Genomic DNA, 24,115 nt, shown 5'->3' on the forward strand with positions numbered 1-24,115 from the left:
TAAAATGAAAGAAGGAAGACTAAATGAGAACAAGAAATTGGAGGGGGACAAAGGAGAGAGTAGCAGTGCCTAGGAACCACTCTGGGCCACGAGCTGGGCAAAGGGAGCCATTGGAAGATTTTGGCTGCAGAACCTAAGGGTGGTTGCCTAGCAGGCTGGAGCTCAGCCTAAGCTCAGACTAAGGCAACAGCACAAACCCATGGTTGGTGTCTGAAACCAGCCAGAAAGTATGTTTTGTTTTTAACCTGAAAGATTGGGGTTGAAAGAATTTGCTTGGAGGGACTTTGAGTAATACAGATTGGAATAGAAATGTCAGACTTGTTCATTAATTTGTCAATGAGAGAACTGATCTGTTCTGCTTGTTTTAAGTGTCTATCTAGATCTCGTCTTTATCTTTGTTTCCTCATGTAACAGAAAGTAATTTGTCTACTTCAAGTAGCTGCCAAATAGCATCAACCATGTTTTAAGATTATTACCTAAAAGGGAAGCCTCCACTTCCTTTGATTGGTGACAACAGAGACACGCAACAGTGAACACAGTCAATCCTCTGGCTTCAGATGAGCCTAGTTGTCTTTGCAATCATGAACCTTGATTTAAGGACAGCAAATCCCTCTGCTCACACATCATAAGGCCCGGAAGTGACCCCAAGCACTGAAAAGATCTAGCACTGAGACTGCAGGAGCTGAAAATGAACACCGAGGATTCTGTAGAATCTCAGAATGGAGCATTTAGAATTCTCCAGGGAGAATGACAGTAAAGATAATAGGCTTGTTGCCTCCCACACACCTCACCAATCCCAGATGAGGGCTATTGCTCTGCCAGGAACAGGGCTATGATGTTAGACCAATCGCCCCCTCAAGCAGTGGCAAGGAGTTTGCTGAGGCCAAATCCCTGGTTTCCAGGGGATTAATATCCCTCTAAATATCTTGGGATAGCCAGGGTAAACGTCCCTACCTGAGGATATGAACAATGAGCAAGGCAATTCATAGACCAGCATCATGACTTTACACCTCAAAGGACTGGGTAGTGCAGAGCTTCTCAAGCTCAGAAGACAGAAATGCTCCCAGAAGCTCTCAGAGCAGCCACCAGCACTGGCATTTTCTGGCAACTGTGGTTGCAAACTGCAGCCTGACTCCACAGGCCACTTGCACGTAGTCCTTGCTCTGTCCGTGTGGATCTCCTTGACATGCTTGGGGCTCCAGGGCTAAGGACTCTCTCTCTCTACCTTGCCTTTGACTTGTTCTCAGAACCCAGTTAAGCCTGCCTGGTGAGTTATGCTCTCAACACGTGGTGACCTGAGTGTTGAGAGTGTGACAGTCGGTGAGATAAACAAAGATCAGCCAACAGTGGAGGCACCAGTGAAGAAAGCAAGGACTGTATTAGATGTTGCATTTGGGGCAGTCAGGTTCTCAAATGCCCTCTGGATGCCTTATACTGGGCCATTCAAGAGACCTCCCAGCTGCTTCTCCTGAGCCAAAGGAAAGAGATGGCAACATGAAGCAAGTTGAGCTATTTAATTTGATGTCTCGAACTTTGTCCCTTATAAACAGAGCCCCTCCCTTTATCACAAATCACACATGTGGGCTTCCTTCCTCTGCCTCACCGGGAAGGTTGAGCAAAAATGTCAGAAGAGAAACAGAAGCACCCTCCAAGGACAGCATGGGCCAAGGATGGTTTGCAAGGCTCACCCTCTGCATTCAAGCCCCTTCCTCCCGATGTAGCATCCTTAAGTGAGCTTGAGCATCAGACTTCTCAGAGAATGATCCATTGCCTCACATCCAGCCTTGAATCCATATTTTGTCAGAAAATATATGATCCCAATAGTGCTTCTAAAGCTTTAAAGGATGACTTGCATAGCTCATCATAGAAGAGCCTTTATGGAACATGCATAATGCCCAGACCCGCAGTGTTGTGGCCTGGGTCATGGGAAGGGGTATGATGGAGGACTTTTTGGGAACCAAAGCAGAGGGGAGTTTCTGTGTCTGAAGATAAGGGAGGCCTGAGAAGAGAAGGGCCTGGGTATGTGGCCTGAGGAGACAGCATCAGACTCCAACCTGCAGGGTGGCAAGGAGCCAAGACAGGGCCCCCTGCCCAAAGAATAGGGCAGCCAGGGGAAGGTGCCTTGGGGTAGCAGTCTCAGAACCTGAGAGGGCCATTGGTGCAGCCCTGAAGCCTGCAGGGATTTTGTCCTGGGGCTCCACTTTGCCTCCCGAGGACTCCAGGCAGGGCCCCCGTGGAGTAGGGATGATTTCTGAAATCCAGCCTGTTGTGTTTTCCACTATCTCCTGCAGGAGAAGGAAGACAATGGGTGAAGGCGGAAGCATCTTCACCTCCTTTCCTCTCCTCAGATGTTGCTTGGGTACCCCAGTCCTTGTAGCCTCCCAGGCTAATTGGGAGACTCCAGTCACTCCCACAACCTAGAGCAGCATCAGCCCATTGGCCCATCTTTCTGCTTCCTCAGCCACTCCTTTCCAGACTTAGTGTTCCTGCAATTGTCATTCACTCCCATCATTCTTCTCTTTTCCTGTCTTTGCCCAACACCATCCTGCACCACTGCCTCCCTAACCCTGACAGGGTGGTGTCTCCTGGGACACTCACATCAATGGTCTTTATTATCACCATCTGCTGGGCCTCCTTGCAGGCTTTCTCAGCCTTCTTAATGTTCTCTGGGGTCCACTCAACATTGTTCATGGCCATCATGCCCTCCATGGGACTGCCAGGGGTGGGAGGAACAGAGAATAGTTTAGAGTTAACTTAAAGCTTTGACAAAACATGTTCAAAAAACCCTGACTTTTGTTAGCATCATTTCCATGTCAGGACAATCTATAGGAATGTCTTACAAGTCAATGAGACAAATAGGAGGTTGGCAGAAGGAGAAATATCACCAGAACTCAGAGATGAGAATTTTAAAAAGTGAATAAGAATCATCTGACTCTTTAAAGAAGTGGTTCTTAACCTGCGGGCCATGAAGTCCAAGAAGGTTGATGGAGTGACTTCAGGGAACCTGTAAATAAGCTGAAATTGTATGTGAAATGAAATGCGTCTGCACAGGTGTGCATTTTTCTTGGAAAGTAGCTTCAGGGCTTTCATCAGAATCTGAGAGAGGACACTTACCTCCAAATAAGTAAGGGTCACTACTTGAAAGCAAACAGTCTTTAACTGAATCAGGTAGTGCACAAGAAAAAGGCAGACAAAGAATTTGTACGTAAGTGATCTAACTTTTAGAGGTTACATGTGAGAGTCTTATCTTCCAGGATGACTCACTCTGATGCCTCCTCTCCCATTTCATGGGCCACGTAGATGATGTCAGGGTACCCCATGCAACTGGAGATGTTGTTTCGGGGATAGTAGAAGAGGAAGACGAGACACATCTCATTAACGGTGCTGGGACCCCCCTGGAGAAGAAGAGAGCAATAGGGATGGAGAGACAAAGATACAAAGACATGAAGATAGAGGGGAACAAGGCAGACAGAAAATAGTTTAGGTGGTTTTTCTACCAAAGATGCTACCTTTCTTTTCCCTTAACCTATAGTTAGCTCACTGGTGATTACTTACTAATCCTTACCACAGTTCTTCCTTTCTCCTCCTCTATTTCTAATTGGTGGATAATTATTGATATTAGTTGCAAAGAAATAGCACATATATCTGCCCTGTCCTCTACATTTCCACTGCCACTGCCCTGGTTTGAGAAGAAAGAAGATACTGAGTTTCCTGAAAAAGCCACTCCCTTTAGAATGTCTCTGGAATTCCCTATCTCTACATGTCTAAGGCAAGACTGACTCAAATATGTCGCATGTTCAGGTCACTGTAGTAGGACTTTATAATATTCCCTGGTGAATTCTCCAAGACTGGTATCCCCATTCTTCTCTTGTAGTATATATCACTTTCTACTTTGTATTATAATCATTCATGTGGCTATATTTTCTTCCTCAATAGAGTGCAACCCTTTTTGAATCCTACAAGTGCTGAACCATTCCTGACACACAAAATGAGTGGGGTTCCTTGTGACCATAGTAACAATAGCTAATGCTAATTGAGTATTTACTACAAGTCAGGTAATGATCTAGATATTTTACATGTGTTAATCAACTCTCACAACAATCTTATGAGATAGATAGTATTATTGATTCTTTTATGAATTAGGAAACTGAGACACAAAGGGGTTGAATAACTTGTCTAAGGTTGTTGACATTCACCCCAGGCAATGAGGCCCAGAGTCCATGCTCTTAGTCATTGCAATACATTATCTTTCCATGGTCTTAGTGGGTCATTGACAGAGAAAGTGGGAACACTTGTATCCATCTTACAATCATGGAGGTATGAGAGCATGAAAAGCCCCATGTGAGGGGTAATACCAAGGAAATGGCTCCAGCTAGAATAATCAGAGACAAGGCCAGGGATGGGGCTCTGTTCGAAGGTTATTGACTGTGGTGGAGAGATAGGTACTTACAAAAGTCAAGGAGTCGCGGTCCAGCGTCTGGTAGTGACACTCAACCAACAACTCATCTCCCTATTCAGAATGAGACACGAAAGCTGAAAGTAAGACACAGAGGGACTGGTACAGTCTGAGAAGTCTCTTGGCCAATAGCAATGACCGCTGCTCCTGCCTTTCCCCCAACCTCAGCCATGCCTCCCCCAGGCTCCCACCGGCTTAATCTCCACTAGATGAGGTAAATCTCGAGTCTCCTGTAGATTGAAGTCATAGGAGTCATCTTTACAGATTGTTCGGAATTGTGTTCCATTTCTAGAGAGAGAGAAGGGGAGGAGACAAGAATAAGAAGAGGATGAAGTAGGGAGGAGCTATAAACAAAGAAGCAGTGTGTGGGGTCATTCTGTGGGCACAGATTGCTCACAAAACAAAAAAAACTCCTCCTTCCACAGTCTTGTTCTAGTCATCTCTATGATGGGGATAGTTCTAGCTCCTCCTTACTCCCAACCAAGCATAACCTTATGGTGCAGAATAAATAACTATTCCTAAAATTTATTCCCACATGCAGAAGGGAAAGCTGCAAATCCACATCTGCCCTTACTTATATTGCACAGCCTGCAGAGCCCGGCCAGCCAAGTGGGTGTGGAGCAGGTAGCCAAACACCTGTATGTCAGGCACGGGGGCCCCGTTCATCTGTGACAGGGAGGAGATGCAACTGGTTTGTTAAGAAATCTCATCTTGCCCTGCTCCTTGATTTTCCTCCCTTAATATCTGACACCTTCTTTTTATGACTGACTCGAACCCCTTTGGTTCTTACTGGCCCTTCTCCCTGCCCCTCTCCCCTTGTCGTCAAAGCCTTGACTCATTCCCTCCCTTGCATTATCCAGGTGAGTAATTTTTCTGAGCACCAGGCTGTAATCATTCTCCAAGTCTGGGTCTCAGGCTGTGTGTGCTGGTGGATCAGACCAGATCTGTGATGGGGAACAAGGAACTTAGGGAGGATGTGCCTCCCAGCATCACCTCTTCAAACTTCTCTGTCTTACACAGCCCATAGGACATGAAAGACTCAGCACCGGGGGGTATGAAGTGGATGGGGAAGGTGAAGAAGCCCAGCTGGAGGACTCCCATGTCGTATTTGCGCAGCGTGGCAGTATAGTACATTCGAATCCCCGAGGAATCGTACACACCTGGTGCAGGAAGAAACAATCACAGGAGGCAGGAGAGCAGGTCACAATGTGGGGAGAAAGAGGCCCAGCAAAGTGAGCAAAAGGAGGCAGCATGCATCTCGCAACACCTTCCTAGCACCCAAGTAATCAGCCAGCCTTGCCACTTGTTCTTCCAAAAATGCTCAAGATGCTCACCAGGAAGGTTGTGAAAATTGCTGTAATGTATCTCCAGTCGGATCCATTGGGGGTCCAAAGGTGTCCCAAGAGAGATGCCGACATCATCTGGAAACTGGTAACTCTGTTGGATGGAGGGAGCTTTGGCAGCAAGAAGGGCTGGGACTGAGGTGCAGGGACCCAGGGCCTGCCCTTGTTTTCTTGTCCTCAGCCCAGACCTTCCCTGTCTTTCTGTCTTCCATCAGTCCATGATCCAAGTTGCCTGACAACATGCACCCCCCTAGCCATCTATTTCTCTCATCCCAGGACTCACTGTGCCCCCGACAGCCCAGCCCATGATGACCTGGGAGCAGAGGGAGAAGGCAGGGTCAGCCCCATAGCAGTCGCTGATGCCCGTGGGGAGCGTGCTGGCATTGCCACAGGCGTACACCAGGATGTGATGCACCATCGTCTCATTGTGGTGGACCAACTTGGGCTCAAACTGGGTGGGGAGAGAGGGTGGAGAACCATCAAGATCTTCTATGTCAGGTCCTATTCCTTCCATTCCTTTTCCTCAAATAAAACTACACCCATTCCCCACTCATCTCTCTTTCTCTTTCTTTTCCATTTCCTGTCTGTTTTTCTTCCCCAACCTATCATTTTCCCCCACCCTATCTGACTCCTTTGTCAGGCCCCAACCTCTTAAACCCCTTCCCTGAGAGCACAGCATACTAAATCTAGCTGGGAATATCCCAGGACTTCTGAGTTCCCCTTAATAATCTTACCAGTTCATTGTATCTGAGCAGGTAATTTTGCCTTGTTGGATTCTCTCTCTAAAGAAAAAAATGGTTCCCACACATTTGCCACTAATTATAAGATCATACTTTTGTTTATTTGATCAAAATTGAAATCACTCAAATGTGAAATCAGTTGACCAGTTTGAGTTCCCTCCACTCAGACTTCATGACCTGACAGCCCTTGGCCATGTTCCCCAGCCTGCACCCCCTCCTGGGCTAAGAGAGAACAATTCTGAGGCCAGGGTGGGGCTTATACTTTATTCTTTGCAAACACTTGTTAATGACCTTCATCAAAATCTCTGCTACATTGTGGGGCTTGAATAAAACAGTGCTAGGAGCTATAGTTCTGGGCTCAGAAGATCATGAGACTACCACCTCCGCCAAGCGTGGCCTGGTTCTCTTGTTTTCTCCCAGCTGCTTCCCTCCTGCTTCCTCTCAGCAATTTTATGAGCCCATCCCTTCAGAGTCAACTGTGCCCACTGCTCTGTTCAACTGCTTTGACAATGTCCCACTGTCTGGTTCACTGTACCTTGTAGATATGATGTTTCTTGCTAACGATGGGGAGAGGGAGGAAGGTGCAGGCATAGGTGGTGTCATCCTCTGGAATGAGGAACTGGAGAGGGACACACGGCAGCTGAGCTGGGGTAGGACTGAGACTCCCAGAAAAGCAGGTGAAGGGACAGGCCAGGGAAGGGTGTTAACTTTAGGGCAGGTTTGGCAGTTCTCATAGGACTGAGGGAAGTCAGAGTAACCTCAATTCAAGGAACCTACTGAATATTGGGTACAAGAGGAGGGTCTGGACTGAGTGAGAAGGCGGGAAGCAGGCTGGAGGTGGCTGGGTGGGGCAGAGGGATCTTACATCAGTGATCTCCAAGTCATGGATGATGGTGTCTTCAGGGACATCAAGATCATCAGGGTGGAATATTTGTAGCAGGAAGATGGACTTGACAAAAGTACGCTCCCGATCCAGCTTCAGAGTGTCATCCAGGCCGTAGGTGGCCAGCACCCTCATAGTGTCACTCTGGGGGTGTCACGGGCATTGGGTGCTGCTGCCTATGAACAGCACTTGGCACACACCCATACCCAAGGACCAACATAAACTACCTGCTCACGTCTACGCAGTGGAATGGAAAGAGCTTCAGATTGGAGGTCAGAACTAGTCGAGTTGTAGTTCTGCCTCGGAGGCTAACTTGCTGGAAATGTTCAGCAAGCCACATTCCCTCACATTTCCTCTCTATGCCTGTGTCCACAAGGGGTAAATGACACTCAACAAAGGTTCAGTGAAATCTGGCAAGGTTGTCCCATCAGTGGGAATTACCCTGTAGAGGACTTGTGGATTTCAAGAGGGGCACGATTAGGGCAGTACTATGATGGCTCAGAGAGGGAAAAGCCTTCGGAACTGTGGCTGGTTGCCTGAGAAGCAGTGACATTCCAGATTGGGAGTGACTACACCTCTCCAGAAGGAGAAGCTGCTTGTGTTTTAATGCCCTTCTTCCTTCCCTATTTTACCGTAATGTCTTGGTCATGAGGGTCGCAAGAGCGGAAAGGCCTGGAGAAGCGCATGGTGGTATAGACAGCATCTTCCGTTAGCCCCTGTAGCTCAGCATCCTGGCTCCCATCTTCCGCCAGGGTGTCTTCATCTACCAGGTGCTGATCCTGGGGTCCAGGAAAGGTCAAGAAGTTATAACCATGAGCCCCAAGTGGTCACAACTTTGAAGCAGTTGAGGTCCCTTTAGCTCCCCCAAGGTACAAAATTAGCAGAATCCAGGTGTTTATGATGTAGTTTGCTCCTAGGACAGACCATTGCATCAAGGGTGAATTCATGGGGAAAAGGGATGGACAGTGTCTGATGGAGTTTCACCTCCTGACCTTGCTTGACTTCTCTCATTTCAAATCTAATCTCCATAAATCCTAATATCCCTGTATCCCTAACCTGTGAATGTTCACTTATTCTCTGAACTGTCTATGCTATTCATTCTCTCATGTGGCTCTTCACATTGACCCTTCTCTATATAAATGCAGTTCAGAATGGGTGAGATTTGGAGACAAGTGAGCTGCTTCTTCATCTGTAAAATGGGGTAATCATCTACTTCATAAAGATGCTGTGAAGTTTAATATGGAAAGAATTTGGAACAATGCCTGGTTAATCAAAAGTGTATGACAATCTCAAGCTATTATTATTGTAATTGCTGCTGTTGTTGTTAGACTATTTTGTGTTGTGGTCCATCTGGTTGAATTTAAAGGAAATTGAGGATGAGGACTGTGTCCCAAAAAGCTTTGACTGTCCCCTAGTGACTTGCATCTAGTGAGCTATTAGCAAGTATGTGGTGCAGGACTCGTTCTCTCAGTCCAACAGCTCCATTCTCTTAGCACCTTAGGGACATGCAGTCTGGAAGACATAGATTGCAACTCTCCAGTGGATCATTTCTATAGGAAGAGATCAGCAGTCAGATGATATTCTGTACCTGTGCCTTGATATGTTTGGAAAATGTGGATCCTTCCTGAACTTAGAGCCATTCTCAACCCAGCAAGAGACCCTCATGCTCAGAAGGGAGTCACCCTCAGACTTACCGAAAAATAGATGTTGCCATCAGGCAAGACTCCTCCAACAACCAGATCACTTCCCACGTTGGTATAGCGATTTGTGACACCCAAGCCTACCCAGCCAGCTGTCCGGACCTGGAGCTCAAAAGTGATGATCTCAGCCTCAAGGTCAAAGTCCCAGCGCAGGAAAATGACATTGGAAGGATCCAGAAACCTGGAATAACGCAGGCGAGATGTGGGGCCAGGGCCATTGCCTTGGGAGGGGGCTGCCAGGGCCATAAGTAGGAGAAGCCTGAAGAGAAGGGCACAGGCCATGGCTCCTGGAGTCTGGAGCATCTTTCCTGCAGATGAATACTCAAGAGCTTGGACTTATATGTGCCTCTATCTGTGCCAGGCACTGTGCCATGGGGGAGGGACAGACTGGGGCTCTTCTGATCTGATTATCCTCTGGGTTCAGAGTGGTGCCACTTACATAACTCTGGAGGTGTGAGGTGTCCAGAGTCAGTACAGAGCAGATTGCTCTTGCCCTGGAGCAGGAACTTGGCATGAAATTTTCATGAGTAAACCATTCAGACTCTTCCACCTCAATTCTCAGTGTCCTGCCAATGTGCACCCTGCAAAATCAAGGAGGTTGAGTTTCTACTGCCTCTTCTTCCCTCCATTTCTCTCTCTCTCTCTCTTTTTCTTCCCCTACCCTGTCTCCCTTTCTGCTCCTCAATCCCTGTATCCTTGGATGTTCTTACTGGGCACTCTGCCCTCTGGCACCTGTCTCCCACCTCAGATTTTATGGATATTTTCTATTTTGTCTACATATAGAACTGAGGCACTAGCAGAGGGTGGGTGAGACTGTATGTGAACCTACCTTTCAAGTGTAGAAGGAGGGAGAAAAGTTGTTGGGAGGGGGTGAGGGGAAGGCTATGATTGCTATCTCCTGGAGGAGTCTCTGCTGCTAATCCCTGGGAGGACATGTAGAGGGGAAGGAGCCATAATCACCTTTCCAGATGGGCATATCTGGGGTGGCTTTGAGCTTCTGCACGTTCCTGGGGAGGAGCAAGGAGGCGGAGGAGGCGGGGGCGGGGAGAAGAAGGAGAAAATGGGGAATAAACATGAATTTACCTTTGGGATGTTTTGTGCTTTACCCTTCTTCCCACGAATGGCCTTTCAGAGAAGTCATGTTTAGTGACTCTCCACTGGAGGCTCGGTCCAACTTCCCCCCTGGCAAGCACTTTGGTACTATGCAAACGATCAAAGCACAGACGAATGTTAGAATATTGGAACACCAGAGTAAAAGTAGTAAAAAGGAACTTTAGATCCACTTAAATTTTAGACGAGGAAACAGAAACACCCAGGGGTAACATGAGTGGTGCCTGATCCCCCATCCACTCAGTGGCAGAGCTAACACAAGCACACAGGGGCCCAGTCCCAGGCCAGTGCTCTGTCTGTGTTTCCTTAGGTCACCAACATGACAAGGCCCCCAGCCCCTGCTGTGCATTTCCATCATGGCTTGTCCTGGTGGAGGGAGTTGGTGACATTTGCTGACCGCTTCTTAGGGAGAGGACCAAAGTCTCACCTTAACTCCGGAGTTCTTTCTGCCCAGGGTCTGACACAGCTGATTCAGAGCTGGAAATCATCTCATTTAAGCCAGTGTCCTTCCTCCATTAGACAATGGAGAGCCTCTGAAAAATTAACAAGGACATGTGCCTGAGGGCCTCCCCCAGCACGGAAACTGGACCACACATACACACACAGGAATTCAGCTCAAATGGGGGTGGAAAGAAGCTGGAGCATCTGTTTACACCTCCATTCAGGGCATGCATATTCTTATTACCTACTGAGTTCATCAAAGCTAGTAAGGATCCAGCTGAGGTTGTTTGCAGCTGCTGTGAGCACCTGAGTAGTAACTGGGGTGCAGTGGGGGAGGAAATACCTTTCCCAAGGGGGTGACCATAATGTCCAGAGAAGGTAGGGAGCTAGGCAGCCATCTGGAAGGAAGAGGCTTACCTTGGCCCAGGGCGGGAGCTGGGCCAACACCAGGGAAGGAGGAGTCTGGGAGGTACTGACCTTGAGGAGCAGGAATCCAGGGAGGAGATAACAGGAGTGTCAGAGACACTCTGATCCCAATCACATTTGGGATTAAGGGTAAGGGAGGCGTTGCAGGGAGACAGGACAGCCAGCCCTGTAAACTGAGATGGGCACAGGACCAATAGGTTGCCAAGCAATGGCCTTAGGGAGAGGCAGGGTCACGAGAAAGAGCTGGGAGCCAGCACTGCAACTCAAGGACTCTCTGCCCCAGGGCCCAGCCTGACTTCCCCTGGGGCTCTTCTCTCCCTTTTCTCCTTTTTCCCCCAGTGAGAGTTTTTTCCCCTCTCCCAGCCCCTTTTCCTTTCACTGTCTAATCTGCAGAGTGACTCTCTCCTCAGCACAACTCAGGATTAAATGCACATGGCTCTCTAGGATGAAGACACGTCTATCTTGGCATGTAGGTTTTTCTAGTATGGAAGATGTGTGATCTGGGCAATGCTTCTCAGAGCTTTGTCTCTCTCCCTCTCTAGAGTGACGAGGTTGAGCAGGTTAAGGGGGCAAAATGTTAAGGTGGGGCCAGCCCCATGGCCTAGCAGTTCAGTGTGCTCTGCTTTGGTGGCCTGGGTTTGGTTCCTGGGTGTGAACCTATACCATTCATTGGCAGCCATGCTTTGGTGGTGACCCACATACAAAAAAGAGGAAGATTGGCACAGATGTTAGCTCAGGGTGAATCTTCTGCAGCAAAAAAAAAAGTCAAGGTGAATCAGCACATGCTGCTTAGAATGTGGTGCAATTGACATTTTGTGCACAATTTGATTGTGTAAATTTGAAAGTGTGATGCAGAAAATAGTAATGAATTCACTTTACTCACAAATTTTACGTAACAAAAATCTGTATTTTTTTTAAATCAAGTCACATGATTTCAAAATTAGCAAGGCAAGTGAGTAATAAACTGTATTATGCTGTCACCAAATGGCATCAAAAACTGTTATCCTTTGCCAGAATCATGTGAACCATATTGTTGTAAGTATTAAAAAGTCAGCAGATTATAAAACAAAGTGAATTTGGGAGGTGCGAACCCCCAGATGCCAGGCCACTGCTGTGCCCTGCTATGTGGACTCTTGAGGGAGATGCATCTGCAGTCTTGCCCTGCTCTAATCCTCTTCTCATTATCGAGTGTCTGTGATGGGCAGACACCACACTTGCAACACTGGAATGCAGTGCACTCCCAGGTCTTGAAATAGTAAAGTTTGATTGCTAAACTCCTCTGTGTCTCCATATTTTGTCTGTAAAATACCAAGGTTGCAGATATGGGGCCTTTTAAATCTAATTTCCCAGATCATTGGCTTCTAAGCTTTCCTAAAAATGAGGCCTCAATGTTAAAACCTTATGAGAACTTGTGATTTTAATCTCAGTTGATTGCTAAGTGATAGGTGATTAAAGAAAGATAAAGGCTACTATTAATTCCCTCATATTTTAATTGAATTTGAAATCCACCATTGCAAGAATAGAAGTCAACTCTTATTACGTACTTAGTCTGTGCCTAGTCTAAGAAATTTTCATGTAGTAATCCATGTACTCCTATGAAATAGCCTGCATTATTATCTCCATCTTATAGATGAAGAAACTGAGGCCCAACTTCACAGTTAGGTAGTGGCGGCACTACGAGTTGTCAGGAAAATATAATTGAAAACAAAATCTCCTCCCAACTCAAAAAATCTCTCCACAAAGGTAGAAGAGAAAGAAAACAGTTTTATTATTGAATAAGCATTAAATCAGAATGTGATAACATCACAAGCATTTGGTTAAGAGACGGCAAAGACAGAGGAAATCTCTTCTATATAAGCCAGCGGATAAAACCCATTACATAAGCAGTCGCTGGTCCTCAAATGAGAGGACTTGACAGGACCTTCTGTTAATCCACATTTCATTGTAAAGTCACTTGGTAATTGGGGTTTCCATCTGTGTTTGCTAATTGGCTTTATCCAAAGAAAAAGTAAACTTGTCACATCTTTATGACAGGGAATCATTTTACAACTTGGGGCGAAGCATCAGCTCTAAATTAAGTTAAACATCTTCTTTGATATTTATACACTAAAGAGATGGTCACAGTTCCTTGAGAAAGACATTCCTGGGTCTTAATGCATCCAAGAGGTTATTTGACTTTTAAAAAGTTTTATATACATTTCAAAGAGGCAGAGAAAGAACTGTAAGTTTTCTAAAGCAAATGCTCTAAGAAAATGGAGGGGAGGGAAGTCTCTTCCATTATTTTCAACAGGGAGAATTAAGCCTCTTATGTTTAATTTGGATTTGCCCTTACAGAGGAAAACACAGGTAAGTGGAGATGAGTGTCCATTGTCTACTGCCCAGTGTAGCCTTGTAGCTGCCACTATGCATTCATGAAGATGTCATTATTCAACCTATGAGGATCAGTTGATTGCATTGAGAAGTTTCCATCCCTTGCTAAGATTTGAGGCACAGGTTCAGGAGCACTGTTCTAGGACTCTCTGGGACACAGTAGAGAGGGTGCAGGGCCAAGTACCTTCACTCAGGCACTCAGTGAACATGGGGAGTGTGATGTGTGCACGTGTGTGTGTGTGAGTGTTGGTACCCAGGAAACAGGAAAGTACTCTGCAGTTTGAGGTTTGAGCATCAGTGAGAAGATGAGACAAGATATTGAGTTTCCTGGAAAAGCCACTCCTCTTTGGGTTTCAGACCCAGAGAGTGTCAGCCAGTAACTGCCTCCTTACAGGCCAGGATCCTGCTCTCCTGCCTGGCTGGCCCTTTCCCTCAGTCCCCTGTTCCACTCACCTGCTGGAGAGGGCCTGCAGGGCTAGGGAATGGTACTGTTTCCTGTTCTGTGGGGCTGGGTGCTCATGGCTGCTGTGAGTACAGGTCAGATGCCAGGCAGAGAAAGCCACTCAGTGGGTTGAGGGAGGGAAAGAGGGATGGTCCCAGTGGCACCAGTAGGCACAGAAAGCTTTGCTCCTTGATCTCAGCTTTTGCCAAGATCTTTCCAGGCATAGCCCCTGACCCTGAGAAAGTATCTTTTCTATCCCCAGCAGTCTCCTTCTGCCTTACTCATGGGAACCCCTCTTCAGGATTTGGCTGCAGCTAGTTATTTCTGGGGGTGACCACTATCCCCAGTACCTTTAGCCTGGCCTGCCTCTGTATTTCAGATGCCACTGCAAGCTTCGTGGAACAAAAGCCCAGGTGGGTCCTGGTAGCTCATGGACGGGCTGAAACCCTGCGCTGCATCCTGAGGAATTTCCAGTACCCCTGGATGAGCTGGTACCAACAAGATCTCCAGGGGCAACTAGAGTTGCTGGCCACTCTGCGGAATTCTGGGGATGAGGAGGTCGTATCCCGTCCTGGAGCAGATTACCGGATCAAACGGGTGAATGACACCGAGCTGAAGCTACACGTGGCCAATGTGACCCAGGCTAGAACCCTGTACTGCACCTGCAGCAAAGACACAGTGAGAAACCCTCCTTGGACAACTGAATAAAAACCATCCCTGGTTCCCAACCACAGAGCCAACCTCTTCCTCTGCTCTGACAGCACCCCCAAGCCTGCTCCCTTCCTACCCCAGAGCCTTTCTTCCTGCCTTTTTGAGACAAGTAGACTCTCTCTGCTGCTTTCCCCTTGCCTTTCAGTGAACACTGTGCCTGAATAGCACAGTGAGTTAACCACAGGCTCTCGAGGGCTCAGGCGCCTCTTGTGAGCTTTGGGGAATACTTAATCTCTCTGAAACTCAGCTTGTGTGTCTATAAAGTACAGAAAGTAACTCTACCCAGCTCCGAGGGTTGCTGTGAGGATTAAACAACATAGTTCAGGTGAAGCTCCTAGGATACTACAGAGATACATAGCAAACACTTGACAAAAATAGCAAGCAATAGGATATTGGAATATATGAGGAAGACATTTGGTGTAAACCTAATTCGGCCCGACTTTGTTTTTCCAAAAGGGGCTTACATGGCAGTTGAGCATGCATTGTATACCTGCTTTAAGCATTTGCTATGTCCCAAAGACAAGAACAAATGCCCTTAAGACAAAGATGCAACTTCCCTCACATTGGCATTTTCTTAAGGACAAGCGTCTCTCCCTAGGCTAGGAACTGATTTCTGTGCTCACCCTGTGACCACCCAGCTTGAGACAACAGACCTGCTTGTCCACTGAGACAGGAGACCCACTACCTGCTGTGTCCGTCAATTGCTGTACCGCCAGAGCAGTCTCATGACTGTGGTAAAAGGGACATTTCAAACATATGTGAAACATGCTCTTTGAGGATATATAACCACTCTGTACACCCTACTTCTTTGGTGCCCTTCCTTTCTTGGGGAAGGAAGGCCCCAGGCCATATGGTTCTGATATTTGGCTCAGAATAAACTCACCCCAAATTTTCATTTATAAACTGGTTATGGATTACCTAATATAAACTTAGTATTAGGTATTTTCTATACAGTGTGCATATAGAAAAAGTATATTACATTTTAATATCAGACTCAATGCCCAGAGAGGTGCTGGGAGGAAACCTGGAGACATGCTGGGAGCTCAGAAAAGCAATAGAACAAATATCTCATTGTGTGGCCCCCACTCACACTCCTGAAATAAACACTCACTTTTCCAATTAGGTGCCCATTCTCAGTACTCATCACCACCTAAACTTCTCACACCCCAATCTTAAGTTGATCCTTTTAAAAGTAAGAAACTTAGAGAGAGCCTGACCTAAAAAGGACCAGGTTCTGGAATCCATAGCAGAGGGCTTACCACATATTGACCTAAAAAGCCATGGCTCAGAAGTGGGTTTGCAACCTGAGTTAGGCCATACGTGGAGTGAGGGCAGAACAAGGAGGCTCAGACCCCAGGAAAATGGCTGGGAACCAGCTGGAAGGTGCATTATGGGAGAGAGGCCCAGATCCTGAGACTCTTGCAGATATGGGAGAAAGGCAAAGCTACTGTAGCTGAGCTGCTCTGCTCTGCTTCTAGCTCAGAGCTTTTGTATCCCACAGGGTGTAGATCAAATGAACTGGTCCCTGTGGTGCAAGGTGGGAGTGAGTACATGAGAACGTACCTCAGTCTCCAGTGGTGCTGTGGGTGGTTGTGGCACAGAGCTGCTTGCAAGTGCTCTTTCCTCAGCGCCTGTGGAGAGTGAGGAGTTTTTTTTCCATCAGGTGGCACCATCTGCCCACAGTTCTCCAAGATCTGCACAGATTGGTGGGGGAGGGGCCTGACATCAGTCACAGTTGTTGGTCTTCTCTCAGCCCCCTTTCAGGTGTTGTGGTGAACCCCTGCCTAACTGTAGAGGACTAGAACAGTGGTGGGGAGGAGGTCTAGTCTGGCCCAGAGCCCTGGGGACATTTGGATACTTGTGTTCTCTCATTCTTCCAGGAAGGATACCCCTGTTTGAGAACACCATCACTGGGAGGTCCTTGATCAGAGGTTACCAAGAGGCTGTTAAATACAGGCAGAGGAGATGGCAGGGCAGAGAGGCCCCGGTCCACCTGAGAAAAGCTGAGGCCCTCTGCTGGCAGCCCTTGAAAAAGCCGCAGCCAAGCATCTGGCTGGAGGGATGGAAGGCATCATTGTTCTGATGGGTTCCCTTCCACCTGAGCCTCTGAGAGCTCCCTGGAGACCTCCCTGAGGCAATTCTGCTCACTTGGACCATGAACTATGCCTTAAAACCATTGCCTAGGTGGTGGATTCCATGGTCATTAATCTAGCCTTCCTAGACTGGCAAATACTAGGAGTTCAAACAACACTTTTTGATTGAATGGATTATGTTATTCCGTCGTTATTCAGATAGGAAATATCGATCTCTGTTACGTGAGTCTCCTGTCTTCAGGCTAAGGGTGACTTTTCCATGTCTTTATAAAGTATATCTCACTTCATTTTTTCATTCAACACTTTCAAATGCGCTATTGGGCAAGCAGCACTGTCTTTTGTTTGCTTATTTGTTTAAATAGGGAAATGGATGCTCAAGAGCTTGGATGGCTTCCTGTTGTCACAAAGCTAATAGTAATGGTAGAGCCAGGTCTCAAACACAGGAATTATGACTCTAAACTTAGGACTCTCAACACCTCATTATGCTGTCTCTTTGCATAATGAATATATTACTATGGTTGAGGAAGGTGTTACCTGGCAGGTATCTTTGCCCCCTTCCAAAAAGCCAACGCATATTACCTTGCTGGTGATGCTATCAGGAGAGGCCATTTGGCAGACGTGTTCAGAGAGCACAGAGAAGCCTACACGTTACATGGCAGCAGGTCATGTGAGTGTCGTACAAAGAAGAGGGAGGAAGGGACCCTGCAGGTTTCTCCTAGGATTCAACAGGACCTGATGGAAATAGAAAGAATAATGCTAATTAAATCTAACCATTTGGAGGGAAAGGCAATATATTTTCTGATTGTGTAAATCAGATTCTGCTTCATGGTTGTCTCCATAGTTTGGAGTAGTTTTAAGATTGTGAAATTCTAGGACTGGCAAGTGAATATCATCAGCTAAGACAGCTTCTGTTTGTTCTCCTTTGTCTCAGTCATCCTCTCAATTACTCAATAAATGTGTAGAATACCTACTCGATTTGCAGTATTTTACTAGACATGGTGTGACTTTCATGAGGCATATTTACTTTTCACTTTCTCTAAATTTCATCTTTCTTCTTTCCTTCCTTATTCTTTCATTTAAGAAAGAAGTTCCTCAGAGAGCAGAAAGCATGAGCTCAAAATTTCACTGGTGGTTCTGAGAGGCAGAGAAAGGGAGACAACTCATCTTTGTTACACTTGAGATTCCTGAACCATGAGTAGAAACACAGCCTGTGTTAACAATCCATATGTAGTCCTTTCAAGACCCCTGAACCAGAGGGCAAGAGTGGGTCTAATATGAAAGGAAAGGCTCAGATACAGGTGGGCTTAGGGAGAGGGGGGTTGATAATGGGTTAATAATTATTAGGGTTTCAGGATCCATGCAAGTCCTTTGAACTTAGGCACACATCCATAGCATCGTGGTGGGGGCTTGTTAAAGGCAAACTGGGATAAACTGGATATATTGGATTTGGGAGACAGTGAATCCTGACATGGATTAACAGTTAACTAAGCTGAAGAGAAAGTATAGAATACTAGAAAACTTTGCAAAATAACTTAATGTAATTTGTTAGGATTATGAGTGAATTTAAACTTATTTTTCTACTTTTTGTGGGCTTTCTTCATTATAGACAATGAAGGTTTTTGATTTCTGAAATCAGGGAAATACTTCAAAATCAAAGCAACCCTATCTAGCATTTGCCTATCTAAATGATGTTAAAATGTATTTGTCTTGCAGTTATATTTTAAAGACTTGTACTCAAATAAATACAGTAACGTTGTAAAACTTCCTCTCTCTATTTTACACCTGAAGACCTCTTCCATACAGGCAGGGTAAGGCATAGGGACCTGACACCTGAGGAAGGGAAACATACTCAGGTGAATTCTGTCAAAATCTTCTTTGGCTCTCTGGTTTCTGATTTATTTATTTATTTTTGTGTATGTACATGAAAATAGTTTCCATTCTAATTGAAGAAAGATAAACACAGATGTAAAGAAATTGTGGCACCCCTTAATCCCTTGCAAAGACTTAAGTGGAATTATCATTTATTGAGTGTTTAATACATGCTAAGTGTTATGCTGCATACCTTACATAAGTTATTTATTCCCAACAATCCAGAAAAGTATTATTGGTCTCATTTTAGAGATAAATAAACTAAGATGAGAGGGGTTAAATTACTTAATTACTTGCCCAAGGACACAAAGCTAGTAGCTGTTGAAGTTCAGATGAAATACCAGGTTGGATCCCAAATCCAATCTCTTTCAACTACACTAAGTCTGAGATCATCCTTTTGGGGATCTAGAAATTAGATAAGCTCACAGTGGAGGGGCAGATGGTAGGAGTCAAAGAGGGGGGATGGCAATAACAGGTGGGAGTCAGGTAAGCTGACAGAATCCAGACACCAAAGAATATTGAGGTGAGGGTAGAAGGGCAGTCAGGCAGGCTGTTCAGGCCAGGTGGCCAGCAGAGGCGCAGCAAGCCAGGGAAACGAGCTATATGGCAGCCAATGAAGAGTGGAAAGTTCTGACAGCCAGAAACTGGACTTATATGGGTTTCCAGCAACATCTGAGAAGAGTAAGTTGGAGTCCTAGGCTTGTAAGAGCTGAGGAATCAGACAAGGTTGTCAAGACGAAGACTGCTTTAATGGAATTGGGATAAAAAAGAGGACTTCCTTGTAGGAGTGGAACACAACAGAGCAGAACAGTTATTAGAATTGGGCTATTAGGGTAGAAAAATGTAAAAGCCAGTTTGGCTTGGTGATGAGTCACTAGAGTAAGGAGTGCCTTTAAACTCCTCTCAACTAAAGGTAGCACTCGACCATGTCTTGGGCTGCTATTGTAGATGGGCCCCTAGAGATTATAGACGTCCCAACTAAATGGATCAAGGTAGGGGTCAGAGGCTATAGAAAGCCAGGCAAAAGCAAGTTTGGATACACATTTTATTGTTGAAGTAAATCCTATACGTGATTTACCAACACTTAATAATCTCTTAAAAATAAAACAAAACAAAATCATAGACTGGCAGAGAGAGACAAGGAAAAGACATTTGTCTCTATGCACATTGGTTTGGTTTTGGTCAGAGTAGCTGCCAGAAACCCCAAAGTAAGATAATCAAGGTGCCTAGTACTGTGTGAGTTTTGAAAGGGTCTGGGGACAATGGCCTTGGGATTCCCTACCAATGTCAAACCCTGGACCAGTTTCTCTAATCCCCATCTTTAGATTCCAGTGTGCAAGTTGATTCTCTTCCAATTGTTACAGGCAATGACTTCAATCCAGGGCTTTTCTTCACCCTGATTTTCAATTGAACAGAGCTCATTTTGTGGTGCCTCAAATCTGTTTGTCCTTGAAGTGAATACACAAGAGTTGTAAATTCTAAGAAGCCCTGAAAGTCTCACGAGTGCAGTAGCTGGTGTTCATTTCTGTGCCCAAGAATACACTCTAGCCTCATTTTCACCTTGCTTCTGTAAGATCCTGTCCTATCCATTCACTTTTAGCTTTTGGGATTATGGCTATTCAGCCTTGAGAATGGTGGTTATAGGGGGTATCCCACTACTCAATGGAACAATATGTTCTCCAAATCTTATCATAGGATTTGAGGAGGCTAATGAATGACATCCCTATTTTCTCCACGTGAATTCTGAACAAATCAAGAGAGGTAAAGTAGTAAGGCAGATAGAGAGGGAAATTTCTAGCAATATTTCTTATAAAACTGATAAGGAATGTGGCTTACCTACGTGGCAACAATGGGATTTCCAATGCTGCAACTTAAAATTAGAAAGACTTATTCACACCATTCAGGATACTGAGTGGTGGATTCTGTCATATTTTCTACTAAAAACATAAAATGCAAATGAACAAAAAGGCCTTGAAGAAGAACTTTACAGGTGTCACATTTTCTCCTCCTCAGTGGAGTTTATCTCTTGCTAAAGGGCCTCTTAGATTTTGGTGTAACTTGTTTAAGGAAAACAGACAAATATCAAGTTATTAATTTCATCTCCTTCTCTTACTCTTAAAATAGAAACAAACAAACAATATTACATGGTGATGTTTTTGGGCCCTGAAGAGAATTCTCTCAAGGGTTCTCCATAAAATTGGGATGCCCAGGAATAAAATTGACAGGAAGTTCAAGTTCTTATTTGATTTATATAACCAGAAAACAAGCAAAAAATACCTGACATATTTGGTAATAGTGGACTTATGTTCCTCAATATGCTAAAGTATTACAGCCTCCTCTGTGGGTCACAAACCTCGATAGTTACATTAACTCAATCAATGCTCCTTGAATGAAGGGGAACCTGAGGATCCTAGAGAATGGAACCTGTTCGAACATTAAGAGTCTTCTTTCTAGCCTATGCAAAAGTGACCTGAGTCTATTTACTTGGCCACTTGTGCTCTAGGGACAAGAACATAGCTAAATTTTCTGAGATCCTGGATCTGCATTAGTGCTAATTTATGGTGATGTTGGTGGTGGTGGGGAAAACTTATTGTCAGTATTATCCTCTGATCAAGATGGGGCTTATGAAGATTGAGGGATAAATGGATTTTATCTAATCTAATTTCATCTAAATCTAAGTCTTCCCTAGAGTAATTCAATGGGGCTCTGAAACCATCTAGAATTTATTTCTCTGTTTTCTACGTGCACTATGGATGGTGGGGAGCAGGGGGAGAGTGCTCTCTTTTCTACAATTGGTAAAATCTCTACAACTATTACAATTTCTCCTTGGCCTGTGAAGTGAGGGTTTTTGTTGTAGAAAGGGCTAAGAGAAAGTTGATGGAACTTCCCTTTAGTAAATGGAAAACATTAGCACATTGCAGAAGTCAGTACTATCAATACAGACTTGAAATATGCTGAGTCATAATTTCTGTCATAATCCCATTCAGTTCTTCCACTTGGCCAAGTCAAAGAGTGGTGGGGTATGATAGTGTTTGATTACTGTGTAATCAGGTGGTAACACTAATTACGATTGCTGTTCCATATGTAGCCTCCTTGCAAGAGCAAAAAAATCCAATCCTTCACACACAGTATGCAACTTTCATCTAGAAAGTGCATTTTTATGCATCGTCTTTGAGAAGTTCAGAATTAATTAGCTTTCATTTGTCAGGGACAGCAGTATATTTTTACCTCCACGCTCAGGCAATCATCATTGTTCTGGCTTGGTACCTGAATATAGTCTTTAAGAAACTTGACAGTCTCAAAAGGTACCTTACTGGTCTGCTATATTGATGACATCATGTAGATAGGACTAGAAAACAGGTAGTAGCAAATTTCCTGCATGTCCTGGGAAGACAGGAATGTGGTAATGTATAGGCAATATAACCAGTAAAAATACAGTCGGCTGCTTCTGCAGTGAAACTTGTGGGTGTATATCAGGTTCCTCCACCGAAATGAATACATTATTGTACCTTGTGCTCCCTACTATTAAGAATAATGTCTGAATGCCACTAAATTTTATAAGCAACATACATCTCATTAGGATATCATACTCTGAGCCATTTAATGAGTGATCTAGAAAGTTGCTAGTTTAGAGTGAGACTAAATCCGAAAAGTCTGTCTGGGCAGCACAAGTTGAAGTGTAATGATTGGCTCTGTTTCCTGGGTTTCAACGTTGTAGATCCAATGGTGCTAAAAGTATCTTTAATGTACTAAATGAAGCTTATGGCAAAGCCTAACATGAAAATCAAAGCAGAGATCCCTAAACATGGTAGCAAAGTCATGCTCCTTTATCCTCTTTGGGAAATAGCTTCTGGTTTGCTACTAGGGTGTGGTGGGAACTAAATGCCTGACTCCAGATCACCAGTTGACCATGAAAGTTACTCTAGGTGGAGCTGTCTGGCTCTCTTTGTCATTAATCTGGATATGCTCCACAGCATTCCATCTTCAACTAGAAGTATAAACGGAATAGAGGTAAATTAGGCCCTGAAGGTCCAAATAAGTTGCATAAGCAATTGCTGTGGGCAATATTTCCTCAGCCAACACTTATGGCCTCAAACAGATTTCTCCATGAGCAGTTCACTGAGGGTGAAAAGGCTTTACTTCAATTATGCATGGCTCTGTTTGATTTGTTGTGTATTACTATGATATTAAATCCTTTCAGGAGGATGCCCTGCAGGGAAGAGGAGAATGGGGGTCTTCTCAGGATACAGACTTTCAATCCACATATCCAGTCGTTCTCTTTCTTGAGGTCAAGATCTCTATGAATTTCTTGGGAGGGGGGGCTAGTGGGTCTTCCCTGATAGGCACTCAGAAGGAGCAAGATGAAGGGAAGGGGATAAGAGGTTTGAGGAAGAATTATGTAGCAGGATTTTTCAGGGCCAGCTTGAAGGAGGAGAATATTCTATCCCATGAGAATTCTCACCCAAAGGCTCTCACTTCAGAAGACTTTAATAATCAAGTAGATAAGCTAGTCTGTTCTGAAGTCCTTTTTCAGTCTTCTGAGTGTTTTTTTCATGGCTTCATAAAAAAAGTGAATAATAAGACCACGTGGAGCATATTCAGGACTTCTTGCAAGTCTCGCCTAGCTACCACCGCTGCTGAAGACCCAGCCTGCCAGTGTCAGTGATCTATCTCAGCCCTGATATGGTGGTTATATATTACTGTACCCCGGTATCCCACCACCTGCATGGTGGTAGGTGGTCCCCTTCCATCATGGAGGGAGTAGGTATTTGTCCTCAATGAAAATGACATATTCTAGATTTGGATTATTTCCCTTTCCATCATCACTCCCAACACCACCACCCTTGAATTAACTGAATGTTTTCTGTATTCTACAAAAAAGGAATGTGTTGCAACCAAAGAAGTCACCTTACAATGATAATGGTGAGACAATAAACTGATACCTATGGAATTCGGTGACCTTAACATAAGCTTCATCACCTAGAATCAAGTGACCTTATAAATATTGGTATGACCTAGTGAAATCTTAGGACTATTTCAAGCTGGGGAACATTTCCAGAGGCTGAGATACTCTTCTGCAAAAACCATCTATTTCTCCTATAGCTAAAATTTCAGTTAATAACATACATGAAGGTGAAGCTCTCACAATTGCACTTAGTAACCTATGCACAAAATGTTGCTTTTCAACACTGCAAGCTAGGCTTTGTAGGTTTAGAGGGTTTAGAACCCTAGAGAGGACAAGATTTACTGCCAGAATTTCTGTCTCCTGAGAAGAGGTCTCTTCTCCCTTAGCTGGGCTATAAGGCTTCAATAGTCTACTTGTAGAGGCCACAGGTAGAACTCTGTAAATCTCGTGTTTGTTTTCGTTCTTTTGATCCTCAGTCAACTGGCCAAAGGCAACTCCCCATGGAAAACTATTAATTAAAACTCTCAGGTGGTAACTGGAGCTGCAGAGGTGAGGTGAAAAGAGAAGGAAGGAAGAAAAATGCAAGAGAGGCAACTGGGAGAGAATGGAGTTCCTGGGGAAGCTG

General features: G+C 45.0%; 1 protein-coding gene across 2 annotated transcripts; it reads right to left on the reverse strand.

The window, feature by feature from the left end:
* Positions 1-1,495: 1,495 nt before the first annotated feature.
* LOC103558269 (putative DBH-like monooxygenase protein 2) lies at positions 1,496-9,428 on the reverse strand. 2 transcript variants are annotated; one of them, XM_070616630.1, is made up of 14 exons: positions 9,117-9,428; positions 8,055-8,201; positions 7,405-7,566; positions 7,075-7,158; positions 6,534-6,581; positions 6,083-6,250; positions 5,791-5,893; positions 5,450-5,616; positions 5,031-5,122; positions 4,648-4,744; positions 4,451-4,510; positions 3,265-3,395; positions 2,599-2,713; positions 1,501-2,285 (listed from the first exon to the last, which is right to left on the reverse strand). In XM_070616630.1, the coding sequence occupies exons 1-14, from the start codon at positions 9,423-9,425 to the stop codon at positions 2,043-2,045; spliced, it is 1,926 nt and encodes a 641-aa protein (XP_070472731.1). In that variant the 5' UTR covers positions 9,426-9,428; the 3' UTR covers positions 1,501-2,042. The 2 variants fall into 2 exon arrangements, with proteins under 2 accessions (XP_008529397.2, XP_070472731.1); XM_008531175.2 differs by lacking the exon at positions 6,534-6,581 and having other exon boundaries at positions 1,496-2,285; positions 9,117-9,420.
* Positions 9,429-24,115: the final 14,687 nt, after the last annotated feature.

The sequence above is a fragment of the Equus przewalskii genome, chromosome 4 (genome assembly GCF_037783145.1).
Source record: "Equus przewalskii isolate Varuska chromosome 4, EquPr2, whole genome shotgun sequence".
In the NCBI taxonomy this organism is placed as follows: Eukaryota; Metazoa; Chordata; class Mammalia; order Perissodactyla; family Equidae; genus Equus; species Equus przewalskii.

Bases quoted from the DNA above. Each gene is read 5' to 3' on its own strand.
- LOC103558269 (XM_070616630.1), bottom strand. From the start codon at position 9,425: ATGCTCCAGACTCCAGGAGCCATGGCCTGTGCCCTTCTCTTCAGGCTT. The intron at 8,202-9,116 runs GTAAGTCTGAGG...CCTGGACCCCAG, and splicing joins ATGGCAACATCTATTTTTCG to GATCAGCACCTGGTAGATGA. The intron at 5,617-5,790 runs GTGAGCATCTTG...TTCCTGCACCAG, and splicing joins CAATTTTCACAACCTTCCTG to GTGTGTACGATTCCTCGGGG.